Consider the following 25,658-nt stretch of genomic DNA (forward strand, 5'->3'; position numbering starts at 1 on the left):
TGTTGACCCTTTGGCGCGGCTGAAGAGTTTCCATCTGTCGGCGTGAACCATTTCCGATCTGAACTGGGCGGTCGTGAAGCGTCCCTGCCAAAGACTGAAGCAACGCCCCTCGAGGACCGTTTGTTCCAAGGCTCAGAAGGCCACAGCTGATATGGCAGGTTCGGTCCTGGACATGCAGCGGAATCAGGCATGTTCGTATCAACCCAAAGTTTCCGGCTACACCTCGGGTACCAATCCCCCGAAAGAAGTTCCGACAGTGGAAAGTGACGATGCAGCAGCCCAAATATGCCATTCAATACGCGATGTCGGGTATCGTAGACATAATGATGGAATCGTGATGGCGATAGCATGTGTAGATACATAATAAGCGCAACATCCCTGAAAACTGTTAGCGCTGGCTCTGGGGACAATCAGTGCTGCTGACCATGGCGGTGGAATGTCGGATGGACAGTAGCCTCGCGCGTCGATCATCCGAAGGTAGACGACATATCGCCATTCCGAGTACGCTAAAGTCTCATCACTTATTTTACCATTCTCATTCCCCAGATGAGTGAGAAGCTTCAGGAAAATCTCAATAACCTCAAGGTGTTTCTGGACATGATATCAGGTTACCAAGACACCAGGACAGTAGGTGGTGAACTTACAGCTGCCGCATCTCCGAGTTCCATGGGGTTCCTGGACCAAGGGTTCTCGAACACTGTTGCGAACCCCATCTCTTCACTGCAATACACTCTTCCGATAGAGATTCAATTTTTGTGTTCAGTGGAGCAAAGGAGCAATGAAGATTTGGGTCACACGCTTGGTTTTACGACCTGTATGCAACGGGGCTGTGCTGTTGTTCCGTAGACTTGGCAGCTGAATACAGTTAGCTAAGGCATTCTGGTAGACATTCCGTTGTGCGGAAAGGTTCCGATTCCAGCCCAAGACCCTTGGCATTATTGATCAAACGTCAGCTGTTGCGACTCTACTTCCTCGCAATTGTTGGTGGCTATTTCCAAACAGCCAATCTATCAAATGTGGTTGTAGGCTACCATTATATGATATCATAATATAACATTAAACTTACGAGATCTTCAAGACAGTTTAAGAGTCAAGGAAGCTGTTACAGCCTATAGGGTATCGCTTACATTTAAACATGGTATTTGGTTGGACGTGGTGGGATAGGTTAATGCTTGAGTGCTGTCTCTATCATCCTTAGTTCCAGGGTTCATTGTATCAAATAACAAGTATGCGCGTTGAAATGGCGTATCTTAGAGAACTCTTACATAAAGGAAAAAAGAATTCTTGACATCGTGTCCGAAGGTGTAGCGATTGGATGTGGAAGCAATGTGGAATTTGTCAAATGAAAAGCTCTCCACCCCGAGCTTGGGGGTCACACAATAGCTGGCCAAAAGCACTTTGCGCCGATGTTCTGCCACGACGAGGGTACGCCCAGTCGGATATTTCTAGTGTATGTTGGTAGGAACGTGGTGGACTGACTCATGTCATCTAAACTTCAACGTTAGACAGGGATGACGTGTCAAGCGAGACGTGGTGGAGTAGCGAGAAACGTCAATGCGGTTGTGTGCTAATTACTATTTGAATGATCTGTTGCATATAACTGTTGCCCCCTACAGTTTGAATGCAGGGAGCCACATTTGCAAGCCTCTGGGGCGGCCGATCTGACGTTGATCTTTAGCGGATACAGGGTTATTGGTACTGTTGGGTGCCAGAGGAGGCCTATCTGCCTTGGCACAAAAAGGTCATACTGATTGAGACCAGGAGGCAATTTTACCGGGGTAGTTCTGTCAGCTCGCAAGCCTTTCGAAGATGATGCAGAGTCTGGTCTGGGACTTTCCTTCGCGGATGTCTTCTACTCATTTGGCGTGAACTATCCTGGCGCCATCCGAGCTCACAATATGTCCAACTTCCTACGTGACTTGAAGGCTCCCGGTGACAAAGACTTTCCTGAGGGAAGACACATCGATCTGGGAACCATCGACATCCTTCGTGATCGCGAGCTTGGCGTTCCTCGTTACAATGAATTCCGCCGTCTCTTCCACATGTCTCCAGCGAAGTCCTTCATCGACCTTACAGGCGGCGACGCCAAGTTAGCAGCTGAACTAGAAGAGGTCTACGAAGGCGACCTGGAGGCTGTCGATCTTCTAGTCGGTTCACTAGGCGAACCTCTTCCCAAGGGTTTTGGCTTTAGTGACACAGCCTTCCGTGTTTTTATCCTGATGGCTACGCGACGCATCAAGTCTGATCGCTTTCTGGCTGGAGACGGCTGGTGTCCTGAGGTTTATACTCGTGAGGGGATTGAGTGGGTACAGAATAATACTATGAAGGATGTCCTGTGCAGACACTTTCCTGAACTTGCTGCGCCTTTGCATAATGTCAAGAATGTAAGTACGTCTGTGACTTGATCAAGTTTTTGAAGCTGACTATGACAGGCTTTTGCGCCATGGACCAAGCTTGGTCAGACAGCGGCTTATGCTGGACCAGAGACAAACAAGGCCAAGGTTTAATAAGGTCATGCTTATTGGAGCATTTCGTACTGGAGACCCGACTGTATTGCTGGACCTGGGTCTGCCTGCAAGGATACATTTGGGATTAGGAGTGCATGAGTTATAGCTTTGAATACTACATTTGCCTTAATGCGATCCAGCACCAGAATGTAATAAAATGTTTACTACCTCGGTGCTTTCCAGGTAGACAGAAAGATGCAGTGGGGTGCCCCAACAGCCATCGGCCGACTTCAGCAAGTATGCAGCCTCTGGGGAAGCTATCGCGTGCTGCAAGGTCACCAGTTCATTCTGGCAGATAGATGTGTGCAAAGGGTACTCTGAGTCCTGCCTTTTAAATGAGTGTCTGACACGATTTGCGGCAGACTTGTGTCTTCGCATTACGTTGGGTGCTATGAGATGGATAGAAGCGATGAGGATCCCGGCAGCAATATGCGAGAATGTGCTGGTTCGTAACTCCACTTCAGTCTACCGGTACAGCAAACCAGATCAGCCAATGATCAGAGATACCACAACCATACCCGCCGGATAAGGACAGTTCATCTCCAAGGCATGAGATTGAAGCTATCATTGCGTAAAATAGTTCAATTGTTTCCCCATTATGCTGATGACGCCTTAAACTGCATCAGATCAATTGCAAAGCTTGCTCCTGGACACTTCATGTTGGGGATATTCCTACACCACTCCAACTCACGCTCAAGCCCCCGGCGAGCAAAGTATTTCAACAACGTCGCTTGAGAATAACAAGTTATCTGCGGACCAAACGTCCCATTCTCAGATCGATAGCAGAATTCTATGCTCTGGCAAAGTAATCGGGCTATCTTCTCTGAATCAGCCTGGTTAGTACTGCTACGGTTTGGTGCACCAAGGAGAATAGTATCGAGGATATCTAGCATTATGCTAGAGCCGAATATCCACGCACTGGCTGCTCCCATGGATGAGAAGATAAGTGCAAACGGGAACAGCTTTTCTGTATCGCCACTATCGACTGGATTACTGGCCCGAGCTGGGACGGACCAATATACAGGAATTTTGCTTTCAGCCCAGGTTCGTTCTTGGTACTGAATCCGCCAGCCATCGAGGTCATTGCATTTCTGGAGAAGCAGGTTGATGTAATAGGTTAACTCGACAGACTCGGCATCGGTTTGAAGCAGCTCATGAGCGCTAGCCATGATCGAGGGTATATCGATCGTAAGGTCTAGCAGGCCGGTAAAGGTTGCTTCAGTAGGAGGGTTGATATGCTGTCGCCATACATGAGGTTCAAGTACAAGAGGACGTTTCTGGACCATGGCTTGAATAACCTGAGATGATATGAGCTAGTTTCACTTGGATGAAATTCTTTACTCACACATATCACGCACAGTCGTCGACAGAGATCGACCCAGCTTTGCGATTGTGTGCCGTACACGGCACGATTACGAAGTATTGCGGATATGCCCTGAACATGTGCGTTCCAACTGGTACTAGCCTGGAAAAGAAATAGCTGTCTCACGTCAGTATCTGTCATCTCTCGAGTGCGAAGACCACTCACCTCACAAGTGGAAAGTATCACAATCGCAGCAAGGCTCTGATCGCTATTTCCAATTGACGGACTATCAAGAATTGTAATCACCTTCGATATAGCCTGATTGTACAGCTCAACCGTCTGATCATAAGAGATTCGCTTGTTTCCAGATAAGCGAATCTGAGTTGCGCAGAACGCCAGGAGGGAATGATCCAACGCGTCACTCGGGCCTTCCATCTGACACACGGCTCTGAACCACGATGATGGAGTTGAGTCACCCTCACCATTTCCCACTTTTGACAGTGGAAAGTAGATACCGTCTGCGATTGAAAGGGCATCTTGCCGAAACCCTTGGACGTCATATAGCCCGCCAAGTTTACTTTGCATTCTCTGTAGTAGCCCTAGCCATGACTTTGAAAGCTGTAATCTTGCCTCCTGCACAACAGATAGGGCAGACACATTAGGGCAAGCTTGAGTTCTATGGACCCAAAGCATCGATTGCTCGTATCCCCGACAGGGAATTCCCGCTTTGGAGCAACGCAGACATTTCGGGCGGGTAAGATCGCACTGAGATGAATTAGTAATGGGCTTTTTGGTGTCATCTTTGGGATATACCTTTATGCGACGTCGTTTGCAATCGGGGCAGGCCTTGGATTTACCAGGGATGCCGACCATGGTATTGGTTGGAAAGGCTGACAGGCTGAGCTCTGGGTGACGAAGGTCTTTCCCAGACTGATGGTCGGAGAATATTTGACTCCGGCGCCAGACTACATTCAGAAGCAATTTTCGAGGTTTTCAGAGGGATGTTTCGAGAATATGTGGAAGAAGGTAAAGAAATGACGAGACGTTGAAGTAGCGTGCATTCATGAGAAGACTAAGATGGAGCGAGATAAGCTAGGCCGTAAAGAGTAGCATCCTTCGAGATGCTCGACAGGGAGACCCCGCACCGAAGATCTGAAGGGGACTTGACCTGATACGGAACCATCCTGCGAGGAATTGATCAAGGGTACAATTTGTCAGAACTCTGGCATCAAACGCTACAAAAGTCTATAAATAAGAAGGGTCAAAGAACGCAATGCATCACATAAATCTTTTTTCCAACATATCCCAATACTATACTCTCCTCAATGCCAATGGCTAGTCAAGATCAAAACCCCCGCCCTTCATCGCCCGAGAACGATCGGCAGTCTGACACCATACCAACAGAAATGGAGTCAGGAGAGGAAAAAGCTCCTGCAACGGACTTTGGACCAGCGCCTGATGGAGGACTAAAAGCATGGTCCGTTGTCGCCGGTAGCTTTTGTGCTGTGTTTGCCAGTTTCGGATGGATCAACTGTACGTTCATTATCTCGTCCAAGAACCCAACTAACACCCACAGGCATCGGCATATTCCAAGACTATTACGCTCAAAACCAATTGAAAACCTACTCATCCAGCAGTATCGCCTGGATTCCCTCTGTAGAATCCTTCATGATGTTTTTCTGGGTACGTAGCTTCCCTCACTAAATGCTGCGGCATCTTCTCACTGCCTCCAGGGCCCCGTCGTTGGTAAAATGTCAGATGAGCTTGGTCCCCGTGTACCGATTCTTCTCGGATCGTTTCTTCATGTTTTTGGTCTGATGATGACGTCCATTTCGAAAGAGTATTATCAGATTCTCTTGTCTCAGAGTTTTTGTAGTGCTATCGGTTGTTCGTTTCTCTTCTACGCTCGTAAGCCTTGACCCATCTTCCTTTGCTCACAGCTACTAACTTTCTCCCAAGCCATTGCCGCTGTCGGTACTTGGTTCACTAGACACCGCGCCATAGCCTTTGGTATCGTCACAGCTGGCTCTAGTCTCGGCGGTGTCGTACTCCCAATCATGGTGAATCATCTGGTCGTTCGAATAGGCTTCGGCTGGGCAATGCGATCCATCGCCTTTTTGTTTCTCGGGCTCTTGGCCATTGCCAATTTGACTATCAAGTCGAGACTTCCGCCACCGAAGAGAAAGTTCAATTTGAGGGACTTCATTACACCTTTTAAAGAGATGCCTTTTCTTCTCTTGACGATAGCTGCTTTCATGCTATACCTGGGCTCTTTCCTGCCATTCAACTTCATCATTGTGCAAGCAAAGGCGTTGGGTATCTCGCCAGGCCTGTCTGAGTACATGGTTCCCATTGTCAATGCTGCATCGTAGGTCACGGCATCTCATCTAAGCGACCTCTGACTAACAATTCCCAGTACATTTGGTCGACTTCTCCCGGCATATCTCGGCGACCGCATCGGTGTCTTCAACGTGATGATTCCTCTGACTCTTCTCGGAGGTATCTTTACTCTCACAGTCTGGCTCACCGCACACTCTGCTGCATCAGTGATTGTTTACGCGGCGCTATATGGATTTACATCCGGGTGTACACTTTCCATCATTCCCGCCATGGTAGCTTCATTCTCGGATGTGCGAAGTATTGGTACGCGTAACGGGTCGCTTTATGGCATTGCTGCATTTGGTGTACTTATTGGTAGTCCTGTCGCAGGAGCTATCGTCGGTGACCAAAATGGAAGTTTCTCTGGGTTGATCATCTTCTGCGGAGTATCCATTCTCGTTGGAACTGTCTTTGCTGTTATGTCTCGATGGGCTCTTGTTGGGGCTGGATGGAGAATTGAAGTGTAGAGGCTGTGTTGAAGTTACTTATCGTAAGCTTTGTTATGATAAAATCAAAAAGAATGGGGCTTGGCTTAAACTCAATAGAAGCCTAAGTTCACCTCTTGTGGTTTTTGCTCGTGTGTCTCCATTGTACTCTATTTTGCGCATGCTGCGAACTTTGCCATCATAAGGTTATGTGAAAGGTCTGCAAACCTTGAATTCGTTGGACCTTACTACTTAAGGCACGATTTTGCTTTCTTCCTTTTCAGAAGCGATCGTGCAACTTGCAGATAACATTCTCTGGTCGCATCATTCAACATGGCTACCATCGCTGGCCTTCCCCCCGAAATCCTCATCGAGGTTGTGAAGCTGAGCAATCCACTAGATGACATTTACGCACTCATCAACGCGTCACCTATATTTCTGCGACTATTTATTGTCCACAGAGAGCACCTCTTGAATTCAACCGTCAATCGTCTCCGACATGATTTCTCAAAGTCCAAAGAGCCTCGATTTCTGCACAACTCCATTCTAGCATTACGACTCCGCTGCAGACACCGGGAAAATGCCACATCCAAGGAAACAGAAATAGCTAACAACTACATTTCTCAGAGCCTCTACTCGGGCTTAGAGCTATCTACGTCAACCGAACTCTTGCTGCTATGTGGTTTTTCTCGGCTTCTTACCGAGGCCCTCTGGATCATGAAGTACTGCGCATCAGAAGCCTGGTATGCTATGTACTTCTATTCAGAGTGAGGTGCCACAATTGGATACGAGGATGATTCGATTCCTTCCGACAATGAGAGGTGGCAGATTGTGCAAGCCGCGATTCACTATGAGGCCTACTGCAATATATTCTTTTCAAACGGCAAGGCTCTTTTCAAGAGGAGTAAGGCGAAACGCGAACGATTCTTTTCAGTTTCATTTCAGGATGGCGTCTTAAAGTCCGGTATTCACTGTATTGCTCGGTCAATCTTCAATATATACGTGGACATTTGGGATGATGTCATTTACTACCTTCCCGATTGGGCGCCTTCAAGTTGTTCCAAATACGGAGGCGTTTGGTTATACTGGGAATGCTATGTCAAACGGTTCAACGAACATACAGAGCTTGAAAAGGATATCTTTATACACTTTCTCACATCCCAGGGCCTCGGCATGATATACAAATTGCATAGCATGGATTTTTGTGATCAAATAAGATTCATACTGGAGAATTTCTACGAAACCGACCTCAATGCAGTCGATTGGTGTCCTAAGCGGAGTTGGGACAGAGCTCTTTGGCAGCCATGGGATGGTATTGAAACTGAACACTTCCATAGAAGAATTTGGCGAGATTCCCGTTGATTCTGGGACGAGGATCGATTCGTGTGAAAGCACAAACTCTTGGTGTTGAGTAGCTTAATTCAAAAAGTACTGTATAGACTTAGCAATATGTACATCTATACAAGTAAAGACCGTGCAATGTAAGAAATTCGTAGGCTTTTGGCACAATCTCTGGGGAGGCTGACGGCAAGATGATACTGTACACCGAAGCAGGAATACTTTTTTATGATGCTGCTGGACTGCCAATTCAGACAGGTCCTGTTACGACAATAGAAGCCGAGTATGTTGGATGCTCCTAAACAAGGAGACTGATTATTGATCTATAGGATCTCGAGATTCAGTAGAGTTATTCCTAAAGGCAGTAGTACGCTGGCTCTCTATAGTTTGAAAAGACAATAGACTGACTTATTGGCAATTAATGAGTTGACGACACCAAGATAACACTGTTTTGCACATCGGCCTTACAGTACCTGTTCACTCTCTGTTTAGAGTCAAAGCCACTCTCTTCCTACCCCACATTGAGCTCAAATCCCTTCGAAAGCCATCGGAACATTGTGGGTCTTGAATGCGATGTGTATCACAAGAGTATTTTACTAACAAAACTCCACCAAGTTTCAAGCAAGTCGAGTCAGGAAACAATTGTCAACAATGATCCACCTTGCTTTTTCTCTGTCAATCGAGACAATTCGGCCTCGGCCAACACAGATGTCCGATCCCCATCAACCCCAGTTTTGTACCCATCAAGACCAACAAGGCTCCACTGCGAGAAACTTATTTATACATGACGCATTTCCTCTTGACCGTATCACCCGGTTTCTCTACTCTGCAATATCCAACTCAACCGTTTATTTCATCTCACAATGGCTCGAATTCTCATCACTGGCTCAACCGACGGCTTCGGCTTCGAAGCAGCCCGTCAACTAATTGAGCGCAAGCACGAGGTCTATCTCCATGCCCGTAACCAACAGCGTGCCGAAGAAGTCAAGACAAAACTACCCGGAGCCGCTGGTGTTTTCATCGCCGACTTGACAACCGTTGCCGAGACGCGTAAACTAGCTGAGGAAGCCAACGCTATCGGGACTTTCGACTCTGTCATTCTCAACGCTGGCCTCATGTCCGGACCCTACCGAAAGGTCGACCTCGGCGTACCAGCCAGTGTCTTCGTTAACCTCGTTTCACCATATATCCTATCAACTCTCCTCAATCAGCCCAAGCGTTTCATCGGCATCGCTTCAATACTGCACCACCAGGCTGATACAAGCCTCAAGGACATCTTTTGGCTTGAGCGAGGTGAACAGGCTTGGCAAGATTTCCAGGCCTACTGCGACGCCAAGTTCCATGTTATGCTTCTTGTGAACGCGCTCGCGAGACGATTCCAGGATAGCTCGTTCGTTTCGGTGCATCCTGGTTGGGTTCCAACTAAGCTTGCTGGTGCTGGGGCGCCCGATAAGATGGAGGATGGTATTGAGACATATGTCATGTTGGCTGAGGGTGATTATGACACTAGCCTCAGTGGTGTCTACTTTAATCCCAAGAAGGAACAGGGTCAGCCTCATGCGTTGACTGCGAATGAAGACTTGCAAGAGACTGTCGTCAAGGCATGCGAAGATCTTACAAGCTTGAAGCTTCCTAGCTGTTGAGTCGAGAAGCAAAGTTAAAAATTAAAATTATTATCTTCATATCGTCTTATGGGAAACGTGAATGTGTTCCTCAATGCTACCCGCTCCAAAGCACAGCTTTTTCTTTTGTCTTGGCATTACGTTGAAAGTTCTACAGAGACTATTTTCCATTGGCTTATGTCTTTTGAAACTGCCGAGGTTGCAAGGATCGTGGGTAAGTCTCGGCTTGTCTAAATTTTCTAAATTTAGCTACACAACAGACTGTAGGGTAGATGTTCATTTGACTCTGGTTGTTATCATTGATAACCTATCCGTACAATGTGATACAATAAAGACTTTCGTAATAAACATTGGGAGTCAGTGTAAACGTCTGTCTTATGAGAATTCATCAACATCTGAATATTTGTGTGCTGATTGAAGAAAAGGAACTGTTTAATTCCACTCATCGACATTTTGTTTCACCGCTGTTACAACTCAGACGTTAACACACCGAGATGCAAGAACATCATTCGCAGTCCTTTCAATTAGCCAGTGGGAGCCTTGAAGTTGAAAAAGGCGATTTACGACATTATTCCTTTATTAAAAAACAAATACAAAGACTCGGATATGTAAAATTCACCGTAGGGAAATTGCATCAAGAGGCAACGAGAGTCGATGACATCATAAACATGGGGCCAATTTAGGAATTGCCGGTTAGTCAGCGGAAATGACTGTCGCAAACGCGCGGGGGTCCGTCGCGTAAACACTCCAGTGGTAGAAGAGACACATGCGCCATACGCTCTATATACGGTCATAACGACCTGGTGATTTGTAAAATAATCTCGCGATGTTTCTTAATCTAATGACTGCTAACAGGTTCTTTTGTATCTCTCCGCCCTTCCAAGCTCCCAGTGTCACCAGACTCAAAGCCATTCGCAGAGACATCTTCGTTAACAGCAAGACGCATCTCCAGATCAGGGTTCTTCTGCTTCCACCTCTTCATATACCAAACACCACCCATCAAAATCGCCCACATCGTAAACTCGAAAACAGTCGCGGCCGGATATCCATGAGGAAACTCCGGTGCCTCAACCGTCGGGAACGTAAAAAGCGGAATCCAAATCTGGTTACAGAATCCCAGCGTCATCATCGATGAGATAATGAGACCTCTTTCTCCGTAGTTCTCTTTCAGTGTCGAGTTGACCCATGAGTAAAGGATCGGTGAGGCCATGCCTGAGAATCCACCGAAGTAGAAGGCGACGAATTTGAGACCGTCGGGTACTGTCCAGATGGACAAAACGATGCAGGCGAAGAATACAAAAGAGGCTTGGAATGTCCACAACCCTCGTAGGCTGAGACAACCGGCCAAGGTAGTGCCGAGCCACGAGGATATTGCGCGTAGAAGGTCGATGAAGGTTGGGAGAATATTGACAAGCTCGATTGAGTAACCGGCGTGACGAAGCCAGAGAGCCATGTATCCGGTCTGACAAGTGGTTAGCTTGTGTACATAAGTACGATGAAAGGATCGACTAACCCAGTAGTGAGCCTGGCAGAGAAAGATGTAGCAAGAAACACAAATCCACCACATAGGTCGACTCAAAGTATACTTGAAAGTCTTCCAAGTGATACCCTCTTTCTCGACAGTAGGTATACGCTTCAAAGCGAGAGCATGATCTGCCTCCGTCATATACCATCGTCTTGGAGAAGTAGGCAAACCAGGCCAAACAACAAATCCGAGAAAAGCAAGAGGAAGAGTAATAATACCCTGGACGACAAACAGCCATCTCCAGCCTGCACGTCCAAAAACACCGTCGAGGTTCTTGTATGCGGCTGCTTGGAGATATCCGGAGAACATGGAACCTAGTGAGTTGCCCATGAACCAGACTCCTGCTCTTTTGAAGAGTTCTTCATTTTTGAACCAGGAACCGACTACAACGGTACATGTTAGTTATGCATGGATCACTGTGAGGGCTTTACCTACGGATGAGATGAGTTCCACCGAATGAACTTGCCTCCAGGAAGCCAGTCAGCGCTCGCAGGATGTAGAGATGCCAGCTATGTTGGATTTCAGACTGGCAGAAGGCGATGATAGCCCATAGTACTTGGAGGGAGGGAAGTAGGAACGGTGCACTGATATGATTAGTGCGATGACTACTACATGGGCTATCTTACCTACAGCTTCCCTTTGGTCTGCAGTGTCATGAGCGGGATCTGACCCAAGACATAGGCCGTATTATCTGTATGTATGAGCTCACCATATTCCGAGAGCCGGTGCGGCCAGTCATAACTTACAAGCAACAACATAGTAATTCAGCTCATTTCCAAAAGCGTTGAGATCCTCTCTCATGCCCGAAACATAAGCATTGGTGATATTTTGCTGCCCGAGGAACTGTATCAGACGTTAGTACCATGCCTCGGTTGGCGGTCGGCTCATGAATGGACTCACGCGGCAGAAGACTCAATTGATGTTAGCATTTGTCAAGACTGGGACCTTCTTCAGACTTACAACTTAATGATCCAAAGATCAAGATAGCCAAATCCAGCTTTCGAAGAAGTTTCCTTTCTTCTTTCGGGTAGTGGGATGCTGATTCATTGTTAGCTAAACTCTGCCACATAGGTACACGATAAAGAATTCGGAGACATACGATACCAGTCAAAGACGGATATAACAACCGCCCCGACCTTGTTCTCTTTGAAACGCGCCGCTAAACCCATGTTCGTAGGATGTCGGACTGTTTGGGAGTTTATTGGATGATCATGTACCAACGACCTGGATTCACAAGACCTTTTAACTTCATCATCTCTCTCGTCTTATCTTACGATCGGGGAACCCAGCCCTGCCAGGAACTACATCACAAGCTGCAAATATGGCGAGATCGATCTAAAGATGAACTCCCCGTGAACTCCCCGCCCTGTCAATACTTCTGAAGTCCGCGGTTCCTAATGTAGAAACCGGATACTACACTAGTAACATGGAAAAACATCGAGTTATCTCCGTTAACCCACTATTAACACTATCAATGCTTACACCATATCGATAAGAGTCAACTGCCAAGGTTATTTGTTGATGCTTAAGGAAAACGCCATGGATTATCGTATGGCGACATATTGCGACATCTACCCCACCCGTGATACTCCAACCACATCAGTCGAAAGTGCGGGGAATGAAACAGCTGACTATCGATGGCGACATTGTGTTGTAGTGTCACGCGAATAAGGGTATCCTTTTCCGACTTGATAAATGAGTCAAGGGGTAATAGTGCGGGTTGAGGAGGATCGTTGACAAGAGGAGATCGAGTATAAGTCGGTCCATTTCCTGGGCATTGAATAGGGAGCCATGACGTCTTTATCTGGTTGATTTACTCGGTTTAACACTGTATTACTCTTTCAAAATGCCGTCTGCTACCCAGCTTTACCAATACAACCATGTCCCCGAGACAAAAGAAAATCTGGACTGGGCAGATTGTGAGTCCACCGTTACCTGCCAATAACCACTACAGTCCAGTCCAGTCGCTAAACTGATCTCCAATACAGTACCTACAATCGACCTCTCCCTCTACGGCTCTAGAAGTGGCAACGCAACACTCGCCGAAACCCTCATCGAAGCAATCCGCACGAAAGGGTTCTTCTACGTAACCAACTACGGCATCTCCCAAGAAGAAGTAGACACACAATTCGCTCTCGGTCAACAGTTCTATGAGCTTCCACTCGAGGAGAAGCTCAAGTACCAACCGGACTTGGACTCTGGCGACTACAATGGCTACAGACCTGCTGGCAGACGGGTTTTGAGTGGGGGTATCAAGGACAAAACCGAAGTTTGGAACATGGCTAGTATGTACACGATTATAGATTGTGGGAGAATCTAGCTAATATCTTGCAGCGAACGATGGACAGATCACCCAACCTCTTCCCGAGCTTCTGCAAAAGAACAAGACCTTGATCGAAAACTTCTCTAAAGACTTACATGATAAGGTCCTCGATCCTCTACTCCACCTAATCGCCATTGCTCTTGAACTCCCAGAGGACTTCATCACCAAGCTCCACCAATGGAACGTCCACGACGAGTCTCATCTGAGATATATGAAGTACTCCAAGTTTAGTCCCGAAGAGTTGGAGAAACTAAGTGATGGACTCTGGTCACTTGGACATACTGACCTTGGCACCATCACTCTTCTATTCCGCCAACCGGTGGCTGCTTTACAGATCAAAGATCATAAGAGTGGTGAATGGAAGTGGGCTAAACCTTTGGATGGAAGCCTGACTGTTAACACATGTGATGCCTTGAGTTTCTTGACAGGAGGTTATATCAAGTCCACCGTGCACCGAGTAAGTCAAACCTACAACCTTCCGACGTAATCAATGCTAACTTGACAGGTTGCCGCACCTCCGAAGGACCAACAACATGTCGATAGACTCGGTCTCTTGTACTTTGCCCGCCCACAGAACGACTTGGTCCTAAACACGGTTGATTCGCCTGTGCTTAAGCGCGGGGGAGCCGTGCAGAATGAATTCGAGGCCGGCGGTCATAAGGTGCCGACTATGGGAGAGTTCACGACGCTGAAGCAGACTTGGCAGCAGCGGAAGGGCAAGACATACAAGGGTGAAGACGGAGTCGAGATTCTGCCTGGTTTCAAAGGCAAATACCACGAATAGAAATGGGTAGTGAACAACTTCAATGTGAATGATAGCTGGCATGCTATCAGATGGTTCGGATGAACTGACAAGATACACCACCGCGTGAAAAAAATTACAACGTTGCATGTACGACGCTATCTGCCTTCATGAGAATTAAAGAGTATATTTGTAAAACATAAGATTGAACCTTACACTGGTTGTATTGAACATATTGAACACTCACCTTCTATCGTTTCCTGGTAACTCATAAACAAATGAAGTCTGATTATCCATCTCAACAGGCCCACCATCACCACTCATCTCAGCAGGAGTCGATGCATCGCCTGTCTTGTACGTATCCTTCTCGTACATTGGCGCTGGGACTGTGACAGGAGTACCTCCAGCTTCAGCAACAGCGACGTCTTCCTTCTGCGGGGGCGTCTGGGTATTGCGTCGCTTCATGAAGAACCAGATGAGCGCACCCAGGGCAATGACACCAGCAGCGACTCCTACGCCGACTCCAGCCTTGGCACCAGTGGTTAAGCCAGTGTCCTCGGGAACCGGCTCAAAGTCGTCTGTTGGCTCATCCGACTTGGTCTCGTTCTTCGGAACCGTTTGCGGCAGAGCAATAGCCTTTTCCCATTCACCGTCATGGTTCTTATGAGCCTGCACAATCGTCTCGTTGGACCAGTAATAGATCCACGTCATTCCTTGGCCCTGATGATATGCCACTGCGAGACCGGCACTGGGGTCGTCAGCAAGAGGCCATATCTTTTCGGATCTATTCGGTGCCATTTGCCAGTCGTTCTTGCCCCAGATCGCGATCGCTTCGCGGAGTTCTTTATCATCGCCGAGGTAGAAAAGACTTCGGGTCCGTGATTGATCGGTGGCCATGCCTATGGCTTCGATAGAGGCGTTCCATCCTGGGAGGGAGAATTCGGGGGTTTCGGAGCTCATTTGGATTTTCGCTGCAGCGGTGTTGTTTGTGTAATTGGCTGCTAGTTGTTGTGGGAAAGCAGCTAACATGCGTCAGTAATAATCTGTAAACAAGGATGAGGAATACATACTGAGCGTCCAATTCCCAGTCTTCTGTAGACGACTCGTCTCAATGTTGTCCTCTCCCTTGGGGAATGCTACCGTCATATTCTTCTTGTCATAGAAGACAGTTCCGATTGCAAGTCCATCTGCAGAATCCTGCGACACGTTGCCCGCATCGATCCAATTGGTGTCATCAGTATACGACATCATTTTGATCTGCCTGTCCTCGTTGTGGTAGAAGACACGATATCCGTCATCTTCACCGCCGCCAAGAAGGTCAACAGCGATACCCGACTCGCTGTGGACAGAACCGACTTCTGCGGTTGACGAGATAGTGTATTCGCCGACGCGCTTGAGCTTTCCCGTTTCCATGTCGCATTCATAGTATCCGTTTACTATGACGCTGTCTTCTGACTGCCAGAAGATGGAGGCCTATTCTATCAGTCAAGGGTTCCTTTCTTTGTCTGAAGGCCGCCGCTTACAATGATCTTTTGGTTGTCCCACCAGCCGACTCCCGCAAGCGCAGTGCCATTTCGTGGCTTGTGATCTGTTTCGAGGACATTCGGTTTATCGAGAGGAAAGATCGGTGTATCTTCGCTATTGCAGTTGCTGTAGTAGATCTTGCCTGTCGCGGGATCTTGGATGCCAACTTGGGTCGTTCGGTCGGTAGCGTAGGCGTAGAGAGCGGAACTGTAGCAGGGCTGAATCCACGCTACAAGAAATAGTAGGCATGACAGCACCAGCTTCGGTTGATGTGGAGCCATGATGGCGCAGGATCGAATTGGGTGAAGGATTTGCGGAAGGTCTCGACTAGAGAGAGAGAGAGTTCTGGGGAAGAAATGGATTTAATACAGGATCCTTCAGCTGGTCAACTCCGCTCGGTCATCTCTTCAGCCCGTGGTAACATCGTTTTTCTCTGAAGGATCTTGTTCCCTGACTAGTGTCGGGGTTCGGTCAATGCCCAGCAGGGGTCTGCCCTGCTTCTCTCTGAAACACAGCCCTAAAGTGCTTAACCAGACGGGTCCGGATATTTCCGTATCACAATGCAATTTTACAGCGACCGCTTTTTAACAATGTACTTATTGCCATTGTTTATTGAATATCGCTGAGATGAATACTCATCTAACTTCCAAGTACCTTTACTCGAAGGCCACTGAAGAGATATTAGATGCTTTGCTGACATTTTGCGGACAAGCTTTTGGTAAGGCAGACCGTTGAACAACCCATGCCGATCTTGCTACCCACTAATGCATGTAAGATGTATCTATCGGTCTCAATTGGCTGCGATTCGCCCTAGACGTAAATGAAGGAGCCTCGCTGTCTTACAGCTAAACAAGATCACCATTTCGCCCCCAATAATTGGCACGACTTTCATTAATTGGAGGAACAAAAAGATTAGCCGCCGGTCGGCAAGTTTTCGCCGTCCAACCTACCAATCATGCTTTCCGAGTTTGCTTCTTTGCAGCCACTCACCATTGTTCGTATGGTGCCTGGTCAATAATATGTAGCCAAGCATTTTGTCTGTCATCGGTAAGCATTGAGTGACGGAAAAGCTGATCGCCAAGTCGAGTCCCAACGGTCATCGGAACAAGGTGCAAGGATAGACTTTCGGCAGGCAAGGGACGACCCGATTGCTTTTTAAGTAATAGTCTCGACCATTTTTGATCAAATGCTGACATCGCGGCTTACAGGTCAATAATTAGCCCACCAGATTACTACACCCTAAGAAATTATTAGGTGCAACGTCTATTGGAATCCGTTCCGTTCATCTTATGTCACGAGATTCAAAAAAGGTCCTAGCGCCAGTTGGAAGCAGCCCAGACCTCCAACAACATGCACAGTAGGTAGCTGTGATTAAGTATACACAGATGTACTTTGTAAAAACTTCCAAAAAAGGTATAATAGCGGAATTAAACCTCCTAGAATGGACGAACAGGGAATCGAACCCTGGACCACTCCCATGCTAAGGGAGTATTATACCACTAAACCATTCGCCCAGTGAGTTTTTAGATATAATTCTAGAAATTTGGACTTTTGTTGATGATAACTTGAAATCGTGATAGTGTGGTGGGGTTTTACTTACTGTATGGACTTTTTCCGACGCTGCCAAGGCAAATCCTTATCGCTAAGAAGATATCGGTGCAGCTTCCCTATCAGCTCGGGACTGATGAACCGAGTACCTAACACTTGTATGCGCTAGCTTCCAATCCCCCGTTGTTTCAGCCAGGATTCAAAGATTGAAACAGTTCAGAATGAAGGAAATTTTGCAACAATAGAGCAACTAAGTTGCAAGGTACTAGCTGCATTCAAGTTAAAAAGAAAAAGAGACAGAGGAGCATCTAAAAAGAAAGACAGGAACTTCCGATACAGAGAACTTTAAGACTGCAACGGGGTTCAAACATGCAACCTCCGGTAAATTACGTTTTGAGACTTGGTCTAGGGTGCCCGTGGGTGTATACACATCATTAATAAAGCCCCTGAAACAAATTATTTGTAGTCTTCTTATTCTATATAGTTATACCCAGAGCCTAATAGCATTATATTAAGTATTCTGTATTTTACTAGAGTTTGCTGTACGTTTCAGTGCTATCAGTCTAGTCAAGTCGGCGAGATATGTATGACAATATCGAGTGGAAGATTTCCATCTGACTTTTACACTCTAGTTGTCAGCTCCATGTTGCGTGAGAGTTTAACATCTATATAGCTTTCATTACATTACAGTCCAGCTGTACAGTATTTGAAGTATGGCTGTTCAGTTACTTCCCCGCAATGAAGTTGTAATATGAAGTACGCTCTGTCGCTCATGTCAGCCGCCACATGGATGATACCATATTACGATTGGTCCGCGGCATAAAGGGACTGTTGTAGCGATACGCCATCGAGAGTTGACCGTTACGTTTGGCGTGCTCGAGGCCGTTCTCTTCTCCATAGCTAAAAGAGCTGAAACCTGAACTCGTCAGTCGACATCCGCGGGCCGATTGATACCATGAACTTGAGGCATACATACATACGCGATGGAACACAGCTTGTCATTTGCTTGACCGGTTGCAATCCGCAAAGGAATATTGATGATCGTCGTCATGTAATTGGGTTTTACATAAATGAGACTTGAGCACTACAGAAGACGATGGTTAATCAGCCAGCCACAATATGAGCTTACGACCCCTGATCGTAATGGGAGTATCAGGCAGTCAACCTGTTCCAGGTCCGCTTGGTGCCTATAAGAAGGACACTTTCCTCCCTAACCCTGCAAACAACTATCCTCTTTCACCCAATTCACGCTTCAAGATTGAACCTGTCAAGCGTGTATTTAAAACCCCACCACTTGCTTCCAAATCCATCTTCCATTATCTTCCATCACCATCTAAGTCAAGTCCTGCATCCAACATGTCCGACTCTCCCAAATGGGCCAGGTCCCAAGGCTCAATCACCGACCTCCACTGGCGGGGTGATGGCCAAGTCCCAAGGACAGGCCTATCCGCTGGACCCTCAGCCGTTGTCTTCCAAGACAAGATCTACTGCTTCCACCAAGGCAGTAGAAACAGAGGCGAGCTGTGGTTCAATGTCTATGAAGACTTCCAGTGGCGTGGTGATCAGAAGGTTGCCAATGTTGGCATGTCAGCCGGACCCTCTGCTGTCATCTTCAACGATAAGGTCTATGTTTTTCATCAAGGTGGTGGGAACAATGGTGAATTGTGGTTCAACGTGTAAGATGGAAATGGTTGGTGGGGTGATGCTAGAGTACCCAACACTAGCATGTCGGCTGCTCCATCCGCTGTGATCTTCCATGGTACGATCTGTGTGTTCCACCAAGGAGGAGGTAACAACGGAGAGCTATGGTACAGCGTCTATGATGGAGGAAGGTGGTGGGGTGACTCTAAGGTCCCGAATGTGGGTATGTCAGACTCTCCTACTGCCACCTACATCCCCTACAACGACACCATCCAGGTCCTTCATCAAGGATGCGGGAATAATGGTAAACTTTGGGGAAATGCCTTCAACGGATCGCGCTGGTTTGGAGACGAGAAGGTTCAGAATGTGGGGACCTCTACAAGCCCATCTGCAGTGGCCTTTGACAACAAATTGTTTTGCTTCCATCAGGGAGGGGGCCTCAACGGGGAACTGTGGGTTGATCAGTTCAATGGGGAGTATTGGGAGGGCGATAATCGGGTTTCCAACACGGGTATGTCTGCAGATCCGTCTGCTGTGGTTTACCATGGCAAGATCTATCTGTTTCATCAGGGTGACGGAAACAACGGCCAGCTTTGGTTTAATGTTCTAGAATGATGGTGGATTGCTTACTCGATGAACTTTCAGTATGTATCATTTTCTAACTCGGTAAGAATGGATAATAATTTGCTATTGGGAAAGGATGGTATTCGGCCCTTAGTATTCGTGATACGAGAGGCCTCACTCCATGTTACCAGCCTCACAGTGACTCGAGGGATATCGTCAGGTACCCTGCATTTACAGTCGCAGAAATCGTGACTCGGTCTCTGGAAACAAATGTTTGTGAACTTGCATTGTTATACTTTTCTGAACATACAGCAACGGTGAAGTGCAACGGGTTGCAACCACCAATAAGTTAGATAATGTACTTCGCGTTATATCTGCCGCTGAAAAACTTGTTATCCATTTTAACCATAGAAGATACATCATGGAAGTACATAATCGGGCTGGTATCTAGTTTCTTTACTTTGCTGTTGCCATTTTCGGGTGTTCAAGACTCCATAGGCTATATCCCTGTCTGCTGTTCAGTGGCTGCAGGACTGGCCTGCTGTTGGTGGATCGAATAGGGGTACAGTACATCGACTGCTTAGGTAGGCTCAACTAACCCAGTGCGTCCGGGTTGAGCGCGAGGCAAACTGAGCGCATTTGCGGAGTTAGAAAATTTCATAAGAAATGCTGAATTGAATCATTCATTTATCAACGTAGACCATATTCCCGACAGTAAATATGGATCAACGGAGTTAAGCCAATCAATGGCCAACATTACCCAGTGGGGTAGGATCGACAAGGGAGTCAAATATTAAGCGAGTTCTTTACGGCCTGTCGTCGAATATTAAAATTTCTCCTTTACATACTCCATTTTTAAAGCCTGTCTCCCATGGAACCTGCAAAGAATCCAGGTCTTGGTTCCAGCATGTTCTGCTCACGATGCTCTACAATCGATTTTGACTCTCTTTCAGGAAGTTCTTACAAACCAAGCCATGACAATGACATTCTTACAATAGAAGGAGCTATAGATGAGAGCTGGGCGTCGCCTTCCTGTGCTCTGTGTCTGCTTTTCAAAGCCACTGCTCCTCCACCTGCATATAAGAATTTGGGGCCACTATTGGCGTGGCAGAATGAACGCTCTCTCACACTTCTCAGTCCCGACAAAGCTGGGCAGATCGTCGGAGACACAAAGTCCCATGTGCTTATCATTAAAAACAAACAAGGCGTGCAGTCTTTTCCGGATCCTAATAGAAGTCTTTGTCTACAATCGGATACAGCCCAGACTATCAGAGTATTAGACCCTCAACACATCGACTTTAGCATTCTCGAGCATTGGCTTTCGACATGCCACAACAGTCACGGCGAATCCTGCGGTCTGGAAGAGACTGCTGTGATACAATGCTTGCAAGTGATAAATGTCCATACTCAGCAGGTGGAGAATGCAGGGAAGGGAGCGCGTTACGTCGCCCTTAGTTACATGTGGGGACAGCAGAAGCAGACAGGGCCACCTGCTCCTCTATCTACTTCCCAAACCATGTTAGCAGAAAGACGTGGCTCAAGCCCTGGAAGCCTTGATACTGGTTCACATGAGTTCCCACCAACTATACGAGATGCCATGGTGGTCACCAAAAAGATGGGATTCCACTATCTTTGGGTCGATCGGTACTGCATTCCCCAAGATGAAAGTAAAAGTAAGGAGAAAGACGACCACATCAAGCAGATGGACAAGATCTACCGCAAGGCCGAGCTTACCATCGTCGCAGCTGCGGGACAAGGACCCGAATATGGCTTACCCGGCGTGGGATCAACCCCACGAATACCTCAACCATCAGTTCAAATAGGCAAGCATACTCTCATCTCGACCATGACCACGCCGCGATTTATGATTTACAGCAGTCCATGGTACAGTCGCGGATGGACCTATCAAGAGGGCATATGCTCTCGAAGACGCCTGTTGTTTACCGACGAGCAGGTGTTCTTTGAGTGTCAGCAAATGAGCTGTCGTGAGACAGTCGATTACATGTGGCCGACTTCCAATGGTACGAGCGCGTGAAGAGAGTACAGTATTTTCAATGAGGTACATACAACACAAGGGGGATTGGATTCTGCTTTGCAACATATCATGAGCTACAACAAGCGACAGCTGACATATGACTGCGACGCACTTAACGCGATCCTTGGAGTCTTGCGACTGTATTCCAGAAAGGATGTTCCTGTCTTTCACTTTTGGGGCATACTCATAGCTCCCCGGTACTACATTGAGGCGGAAGCTTCCTGGGAGACTGCCCTGGAAACTTTCTGTCAGATGTTTCTACACACGAGCAGTCAATCTCTTGATTCAAGGACTTTGAGGAGCGCCATACGGTACACTCTTTTGAAGGTCACGTGGAGGTTTCCGTCCAGACAAACTCTACAAAACACCATTTGTAAAACCTTTCTGCAAACGAAAAGGCTATTTTCCTCCCAGGATAGCATGGAGAAAACATTCATCAAGTCTCTTTGCTGGGTACCAGACAGTACAGGACGGCGAAGACCAAAGTTTCCTTCCTGGTCATGGGCTGGCTGGACGTGTCCAATAAGATACTCCGGAGTTGCCTATGAACCTCGAAGATATGCGGTCACAGTATCCATTGGGTTTGACAATGGACGGTTTAAGTCTCTTGAGTATGTGTATCGTCATCACATCGTATCTGATAACCTGAAAAACACAATGGGCATCTTACGCCTTAGGGCCATGGTGGTGAAGCTAAAGACAAAAGTGCTTCAAAAGAACTTACACGACGGAAAAGATATCGGAACTGAGGTACTCTACGCCTGGACCATGGAACAAGACAAGGAATTTGGAGAAAAGCAGCTTGTGGCACCTGTTCAACTTCTGGAACCAATGGATCCAGGAACGATAGCCGAGTGGCAAAAGGAATCACCTCATCTGCTGGGTATCCTTATGGAGTATTACGAGGATGAGCACCTTCCGAAAGATGTGCTTGTTCTGGTGGCTGCAAAGGTTGATCATCGCAAGTATCAGCGTGTGGGCCATCTGCTCCTTGATAGTGGCTTGGGAGCTGGTGGGAGAATGAAATCTAAGAACGTAGTTACAGGTGACTACGTCAGGATTGAAGTTGATGAGCGGATACGTAGGCGTAAGAGATGGGAGACTAATCGCATGTGCAGCATATATCTTGTCTAGTGTAAAGACCCTCAATTTTCTTGACTAGATTCGCAGTAACCCTGAACACAGCTAGCAGCTATTACTTTGAAGATGTCCACTTCCAGGTTGCCGAATTCTGGAAGCCGCTGTAGTAATTTAATAGCAGTCGCGAGATTGATAATTCACTGCCCTATTCCCATTAATAACTTTAGACCATAAATACAAACCGCATGGGTTAGATGAAACGGATTCACGGGAAATAACTGTATCCAGAATGAGGTTTAAATTAAGCAGCCCTCTGACTATTGCTGTTTTTCTGTAAGGACGCGTTGTAAGCACTTTCGAGCGTTACACTGTGAGAACGCCAATAGTCGAGCACAGCCTTACGAACATCCATTCGATGATAACTTCAATTAGACTTAGTTTCCATCTTGTCATTATGTACAATAGTGGGGTACTTGTAGTTGCTGTTTGACGTATCTCCAGATGGCTATCAAATGAGAAGTGCTGCAAGAACAGGCACTCCATATAATATAACCATATTCGTGACAATACCATGTGTCGCCTCGTTTGGTTCAACCTCCACAGGCCCCGTGGGTGTTGTTGGAACTGATCCGGTGGGATTGCCTGTACCAATGACAGGCTCAATACCGGTGCCAGTTTCGGGTCGCTGCTCAGTTATAATCGTCCCTCCATCACTTCTAGCAGGTTCACTAGGACCTGCAGTTTCCAGAGTTCCAGGAGCAGGCTCTGTTTCCACGACGTCTGGTGGACTTGTCTGCTGAGATGGCTGAACTGTAGTTTCTTCACCAACAAGAGGAGGTTCTTCCACGGACACCTTCGGCGGGGCGGCTGGTTCTGGTGCAGGTTTATCAGTTTCTTGATTAACAGGAGGGGGCTCTTCCCCAGTGGCCTCTGGCGGGGCAGGTGGCTCTTTGGCTGGCTCCTCAGTCGCTTGACTACCAGGATTAAGCTCCGTGTTAGGGATGACTACCGGCCTATTCGGCTCCTTTGTCGGTGTCTCCGATTTGACAAATCCTAGCCCACTGACTGAGAGAGCCACAGGATTATCACCAGACGTCTGAAGTACTTGGACAACCGGATTCTTGACAAATTGAGTCTTCTCACTCTTGATTCGTTGGAACTTGCCCGCAGTCTCGTCAACTTCCTTATCGTAAATGATCTTTTCGTTCATAATCATCTGAAGACGGTTGCCTCTATCTTGTCGTCCGATTAGGAACCTCTTACGTCGACTGGAAGAGCTTTCCACCACTTGAACTACAGCTTCAAGTGCAACGAGATTACCTTCCTCAATGTCTAATGGCTCCTCCACTTTGATACTAAACGTTGCTTCGCCATTAGGAGGCGGCTCCAGTACACTACGACCCATGTTAGTTAATGGACACATTCTTAGGGGTATACGTACATTGCCTCCTCGCCAGCGACTGTAGTAAATCTTGCGTTAGGATTGAGTGACGCATCTCCGAGGTCCAACTCAGCAACGTCCCCTGTAGGCTCAGGTGGTGGTGTTGTAAGTGTCGTGAAACCTGATGGGGCCGCTTCAGTCTGCTCAGGCTGATCAACTGGTTCATTTGTGCCAATGTCTGGGCCTTGCGAGCTTGCAGGACCTGCAGTCAACCCTTCCCCACTCTTTTCAGGGCCGCCTGACACCTCAGGAGCTTCTGCTGTTGAAGCTGGAGGGGCGGTAGCTTCAGGCTGTTCTGCAGACTCAGTAGGTTCTGCTGGCTCTGCGGGAGCTGGTTGAGTAGTCTCTGTGGGGATAGTTGCTTCAGATGCCTCAGACTGTTGTGTAGCCTCTGTAGGCTCTACAGCCTCGGTAAGCTCGGTAGGCTCGCTTAGTGGGACAGGCTCCGCGGACGCGGTTGGCTCTGTAGGAGGACTCGGCTCAGAAGCCGTCGGTCCAACTGCTTCAGACTCTTCTGTAGGTTCGACAATCACGGTAGGTTCGGTGGACTCATCCTGGGCGGTTGGCTCTGTTGGCTCTACAGGGGGAATTATAATTGACTCGGTTGCCTCAGTCGGCGCGGTTGGTAGGGTGGGCTCAATTGGGTCGGTAGGCTCTGTAAGAGCGGTTGGCTCAATGGGTTCAGGTGGCTGAGTAGCTTCATTCGGGGCAGGAGGTTCTGTTAGCTCAGGGGTATCAATTGAAGCAGTTGGCTCGACTGGTTCTGTAGCTGTGTTTGACTGGATACCATCGGTTGGCTCAGTAGGAGTCGGAGTAGTGGGAGCCTCTGGAACAGTTGAGGCTTCTGGAGCAGTTGAGATTTCTGGAACAGTTGAGATTTCTGGAACAGTTGAGATTTCTGGAGCAGTTGGAGCTTCTGGGACAGGTGGAGCACTTGGCTGCTCAGATTGACCGACAACTGTAGGCGGAGATGGGTCGATTTCCAGTGATGGATCAGGTGGGGTAACGACTGTTTGACCCCAAACCCCTCTAATAAGAAGGCCGATGATCAGATTGTTTAAAAGATACATTTTATTGTGTTCTATTATTTGCACAGGATAACATGAATAAACTGGGCAATAAGACGGAACGAGTTTTTAATAACGGGCAAGGTTTTCTATGGCCTTCGTTACCTGTGTTTTAATTGCATCACTTCACATGTCCTGTTCGTCTCCGCTGTCAGACGGGTATTGAGGTCTTCAAGCCTTGAGGCTGCAGAAGCTCAATGCATGTCTAGTGTAAAGCATATGCAGGCATATTAGTCGTATCTGACTTGCATGATCGTCACTGATAAAATCTGTACTTTGCTCATAAGGCGTTGAATGTGCTGCGCCAAGGCCTATGGCTTGCTCTGACTCCGTTAGCACAGTGTCTATCACAGTGCAGTATCAAGCCTTTACAAAAATGGTACAAGTAAACCTTAACTCTCCAACGGATCAACACATAAATCTGGGACTGTCTCGGCGGCGCCCGCCACCAGGGACCTTACCAAATCGGTTTTAGACACGTCACATCGCTGTCAGTTCTCGACTGGCGTTTTTAGCTCCTTTTCTAGACGGAGTTTGAAAAAGCGGAGGCGGAACGGTGACAGCCGAGACTCTTATTACTGACAGAAGCTTAAA

At 47.4% G+C, this 25,658-nt stretch overlaps 12 protein-coding genes across 12 annotated transcripts; 8 read left to right on the forward strand and 4 right to left on the reverse strand.

The window, feature by feature from the left end:
- Nucleotides 1–1,898: 1,898 nt before the first annotated feature.
- On the forward strand, nt 1,899–2,507 carry FIESC28_05415 (uncharacterized protein; the record flags this gene model as incomplete). Its single annotated transcript, XM_031159562.1, has 2 exons — nt 1,899–2,384; nt 2,433–2,507. The coding sequence occupies 2 exons, from the start codon at nt 1,899–1,901 to the stop codon at nt 2,505–2,507; spliced, it is 561 nt and encodes a 186-aa protein (XP_031016445.1).
- Nucleotides 2,508–3,103: 596 nt separating this feature from the next.
- Nucleotides 3,104–3,793, reverse strand: FIESC28_05416 (uncharacterized protein; the record flags this gene model as incomplete). The annotated part of the gene is made up of 1 exon (XM_031159563.1): nt 3,104–3,793. One exon carries the CDS (start codon nt 3,791–3,793, stop codon nt 3,104–3,106), a length of 690 nt encoding a protein of 229 aa, XP_031016446.1.
- Nucleotides 3,794–5,135: 1,342 nt separating this feature from the next.
- FIESC28_05417 (uncharacterized protein) lies at nt 5,136–6,656 on the forward strand (the record flags this gene model as incomplete). The annotated part of the gene is made up of 5 exons (XM_031159564.1): nt 5,136–5,343; nt 5,387–5,493; nt 5,544–5,718; nt 5,770–6,178; nt 6,227–6,656. 5 exons carry the CDS (start codon nt 5,136–5,138, stop codon nt 6,654–6,656), a joined length of 1,329 nt encoding a protein of 442 aa, XP_031016447.1.
- Nucleotides 6,657–6,947: 291 nt separating this feature from the next.
- On the forward strand, nt 6,948–7,385 carry FIESC28_05418 (uncharacterized protein; the record flags this gene model as incomplete). Its single annotated transcript, XM_031159565.1, has 1 exon — nt 6,948–7,385. One exon carries the CDS (start codon nt 6,948–6,950, stop codon nt 7,383–7,385), a length of 438 nt encoding a protein of 145 aa, XP_031016448.1.
- A 1,430-nt stretch (nt 7,386–8,815) lies between these two features.
- FIESC28_05419 (uncharacterized protein) lies at nt 8,816–9,595 on the forward strand (the record flags this gene model as incomplete). Its single annotated transcript, XM_031159566.1, has 1 exon — nt 8,816–9,595. One exon carries the CDS (start codon nt 8,816–8,818, stop codon nt 9,593–9,595), a length of 780 nt encoding a protein of 259 aa, XP_031016449.1.
- An 817-nt stretch (nt 9,596–10,412) lies between these two features.
- Nucleotides 10,413–12,268, reverse strand: FIESC28_05420 (uncharacterized protein; the record flags this gene model as incomplete). Its single annotated transcript, XM_031159567.1, has 8 exons — nt 10,413–11,036; nt 11,088–11,482; nt 11,535–11,683; nt 11,730–11,790; nt 11,846–11,942; nt 12,000–12,010; nt 12,060–12,137; nt 12,199–12,268. The coding sequence occupies 8 exons, from the start codon at nt 12,266–12,268 to the stop codon at nt 10,413–10,415; spliced, it is 1,485 nt and encodes a 494-aa protein (XP_031016450.1).
- A 677-nt stretch (nt 12,269–12,945) lies between these two features.
- FIESC28_05421 (uncharacterized protein) lies at nt 12,946–14,206 on the forward strand (the record flags this gene model as incomplete). Its single annotated transcript, XM_031159568.1, has 4 exons — nt 12,946–13,018; nt 13,088–13,384; nt 13,434–13,879; nt 13,928–14,206. 4 exons carry the CDS (start codon nt 12,946–12,948, stop codon nt 14,204–14,206), a joined length of 1,095 nt encoding a protein of 364 aa, XP_031016451.1.
- A 201-nt stretch (nt 14,207–14,407) lies between these two features.
- On the reverse strand, nt 14,408–15,969 carry FIESC28_05422 (uncharacterized protein; the record flags this gene model as incomplete). Its single annotated transcript, XM_031159569.1, has 3 exons — nt 14,408–15,186; nt 15,235–15,637; nt 15,688–15,969. 3 exons carry the CDS (start codon nt 15,967–15,969, stop codon nt 14,408–14,410), a joined length of 1,464 nt encoding a protein of 487 aa, XP_031016452.1.
- Nucleotides 15,970–18,379: 2,410 nt separating this feature from the next.
- On the forward strand, nt 18,380–19,492 carry FIESC28_05423 (uncharacterized protein; the record flags this gene model as incomplete). The annotated part of the gene is made up of 2 exons (XM_031159570.1): nt 18,380–18,912; nt 18,961–19,492. 2 exons carry the CDS (start codon nt 18,380–18,382, stop codon nt 19,490–19,492), a joined length of 1,065 nt encoding a protein of 354 aa, XP_031016453.1.
- An 820-nt stretch (nt 19,493–20,312) lies between these two features.
- Nucleotides 20,313–21,476, forward strand: FIESC28_05424 (uncharacterized protein; the record flags this gene model as incomplete). Its single annotated transcript, XM_031159571.1, has 1 exon — nt 20,313–21,476. One exon carries the CDS (start codon nt 20,313–20,315, stop codon nt 21,474–21,476), a length of 1,164 nt encoding a protein of 387 aa, XP_031016454.1.
- Nucleotides 21,477–22,133: 657 nt separating this feature from the next.
- On the forward strand, nt 22,134–22,723 carry FIESC28_05425 (uncharacterized protein; the record flags this gene model as incomplete). The annotated part of the gene is made up of 2 exons (XM_031159572.1): nt 22,134–22,563; nt 22,647–22,723. The coding sequence occupies 2 exons, from the start codon at nt 22,134–22,136 to the stop codon at nt 22,721–22,723; spliced, it is 507 nt and encodes a 168-aa protein (XP_031016455.1).
- Nucleotides 22,724–23,064: 341 nt separating this feature from the next.
- FIESC28_05426 (uncharacterized protein) lies at nt 23,065–25,067 on the reverse strand (the record flags this gene model as incomplete). The annotated part of the gene is made up of 2 exons (XM_031159573.1): nt 23,065–23,950; nt 23,998–25,067. The coding sequence occupies 2 exons, from the start codon at nt 25,065–25,067 to the stop codon at nt 23,065–23,067; spliced, it is 1,956 nt and encodes a 651-aa protein (XP_031016456.1).
- Nucleotides 25,068–25,658: the final 591 nt, after the last annotated feature.

Source organism: Fusarium coffeatum (assembly GCF_003316985.1).
Source record: "Fusarium coffeatum strain FIESC_28 chromosome Unknown BRIP53273_contig_114, whole genome shotgun sequence".
Classification (NCBI taxonomy): domain Eukaryota; kingdom Fungi; phylum Ascomycota; class Sordariomycetes; order Hypocreales; family Nectriaceae; genus Fusarium; species Fusarium coffeatum.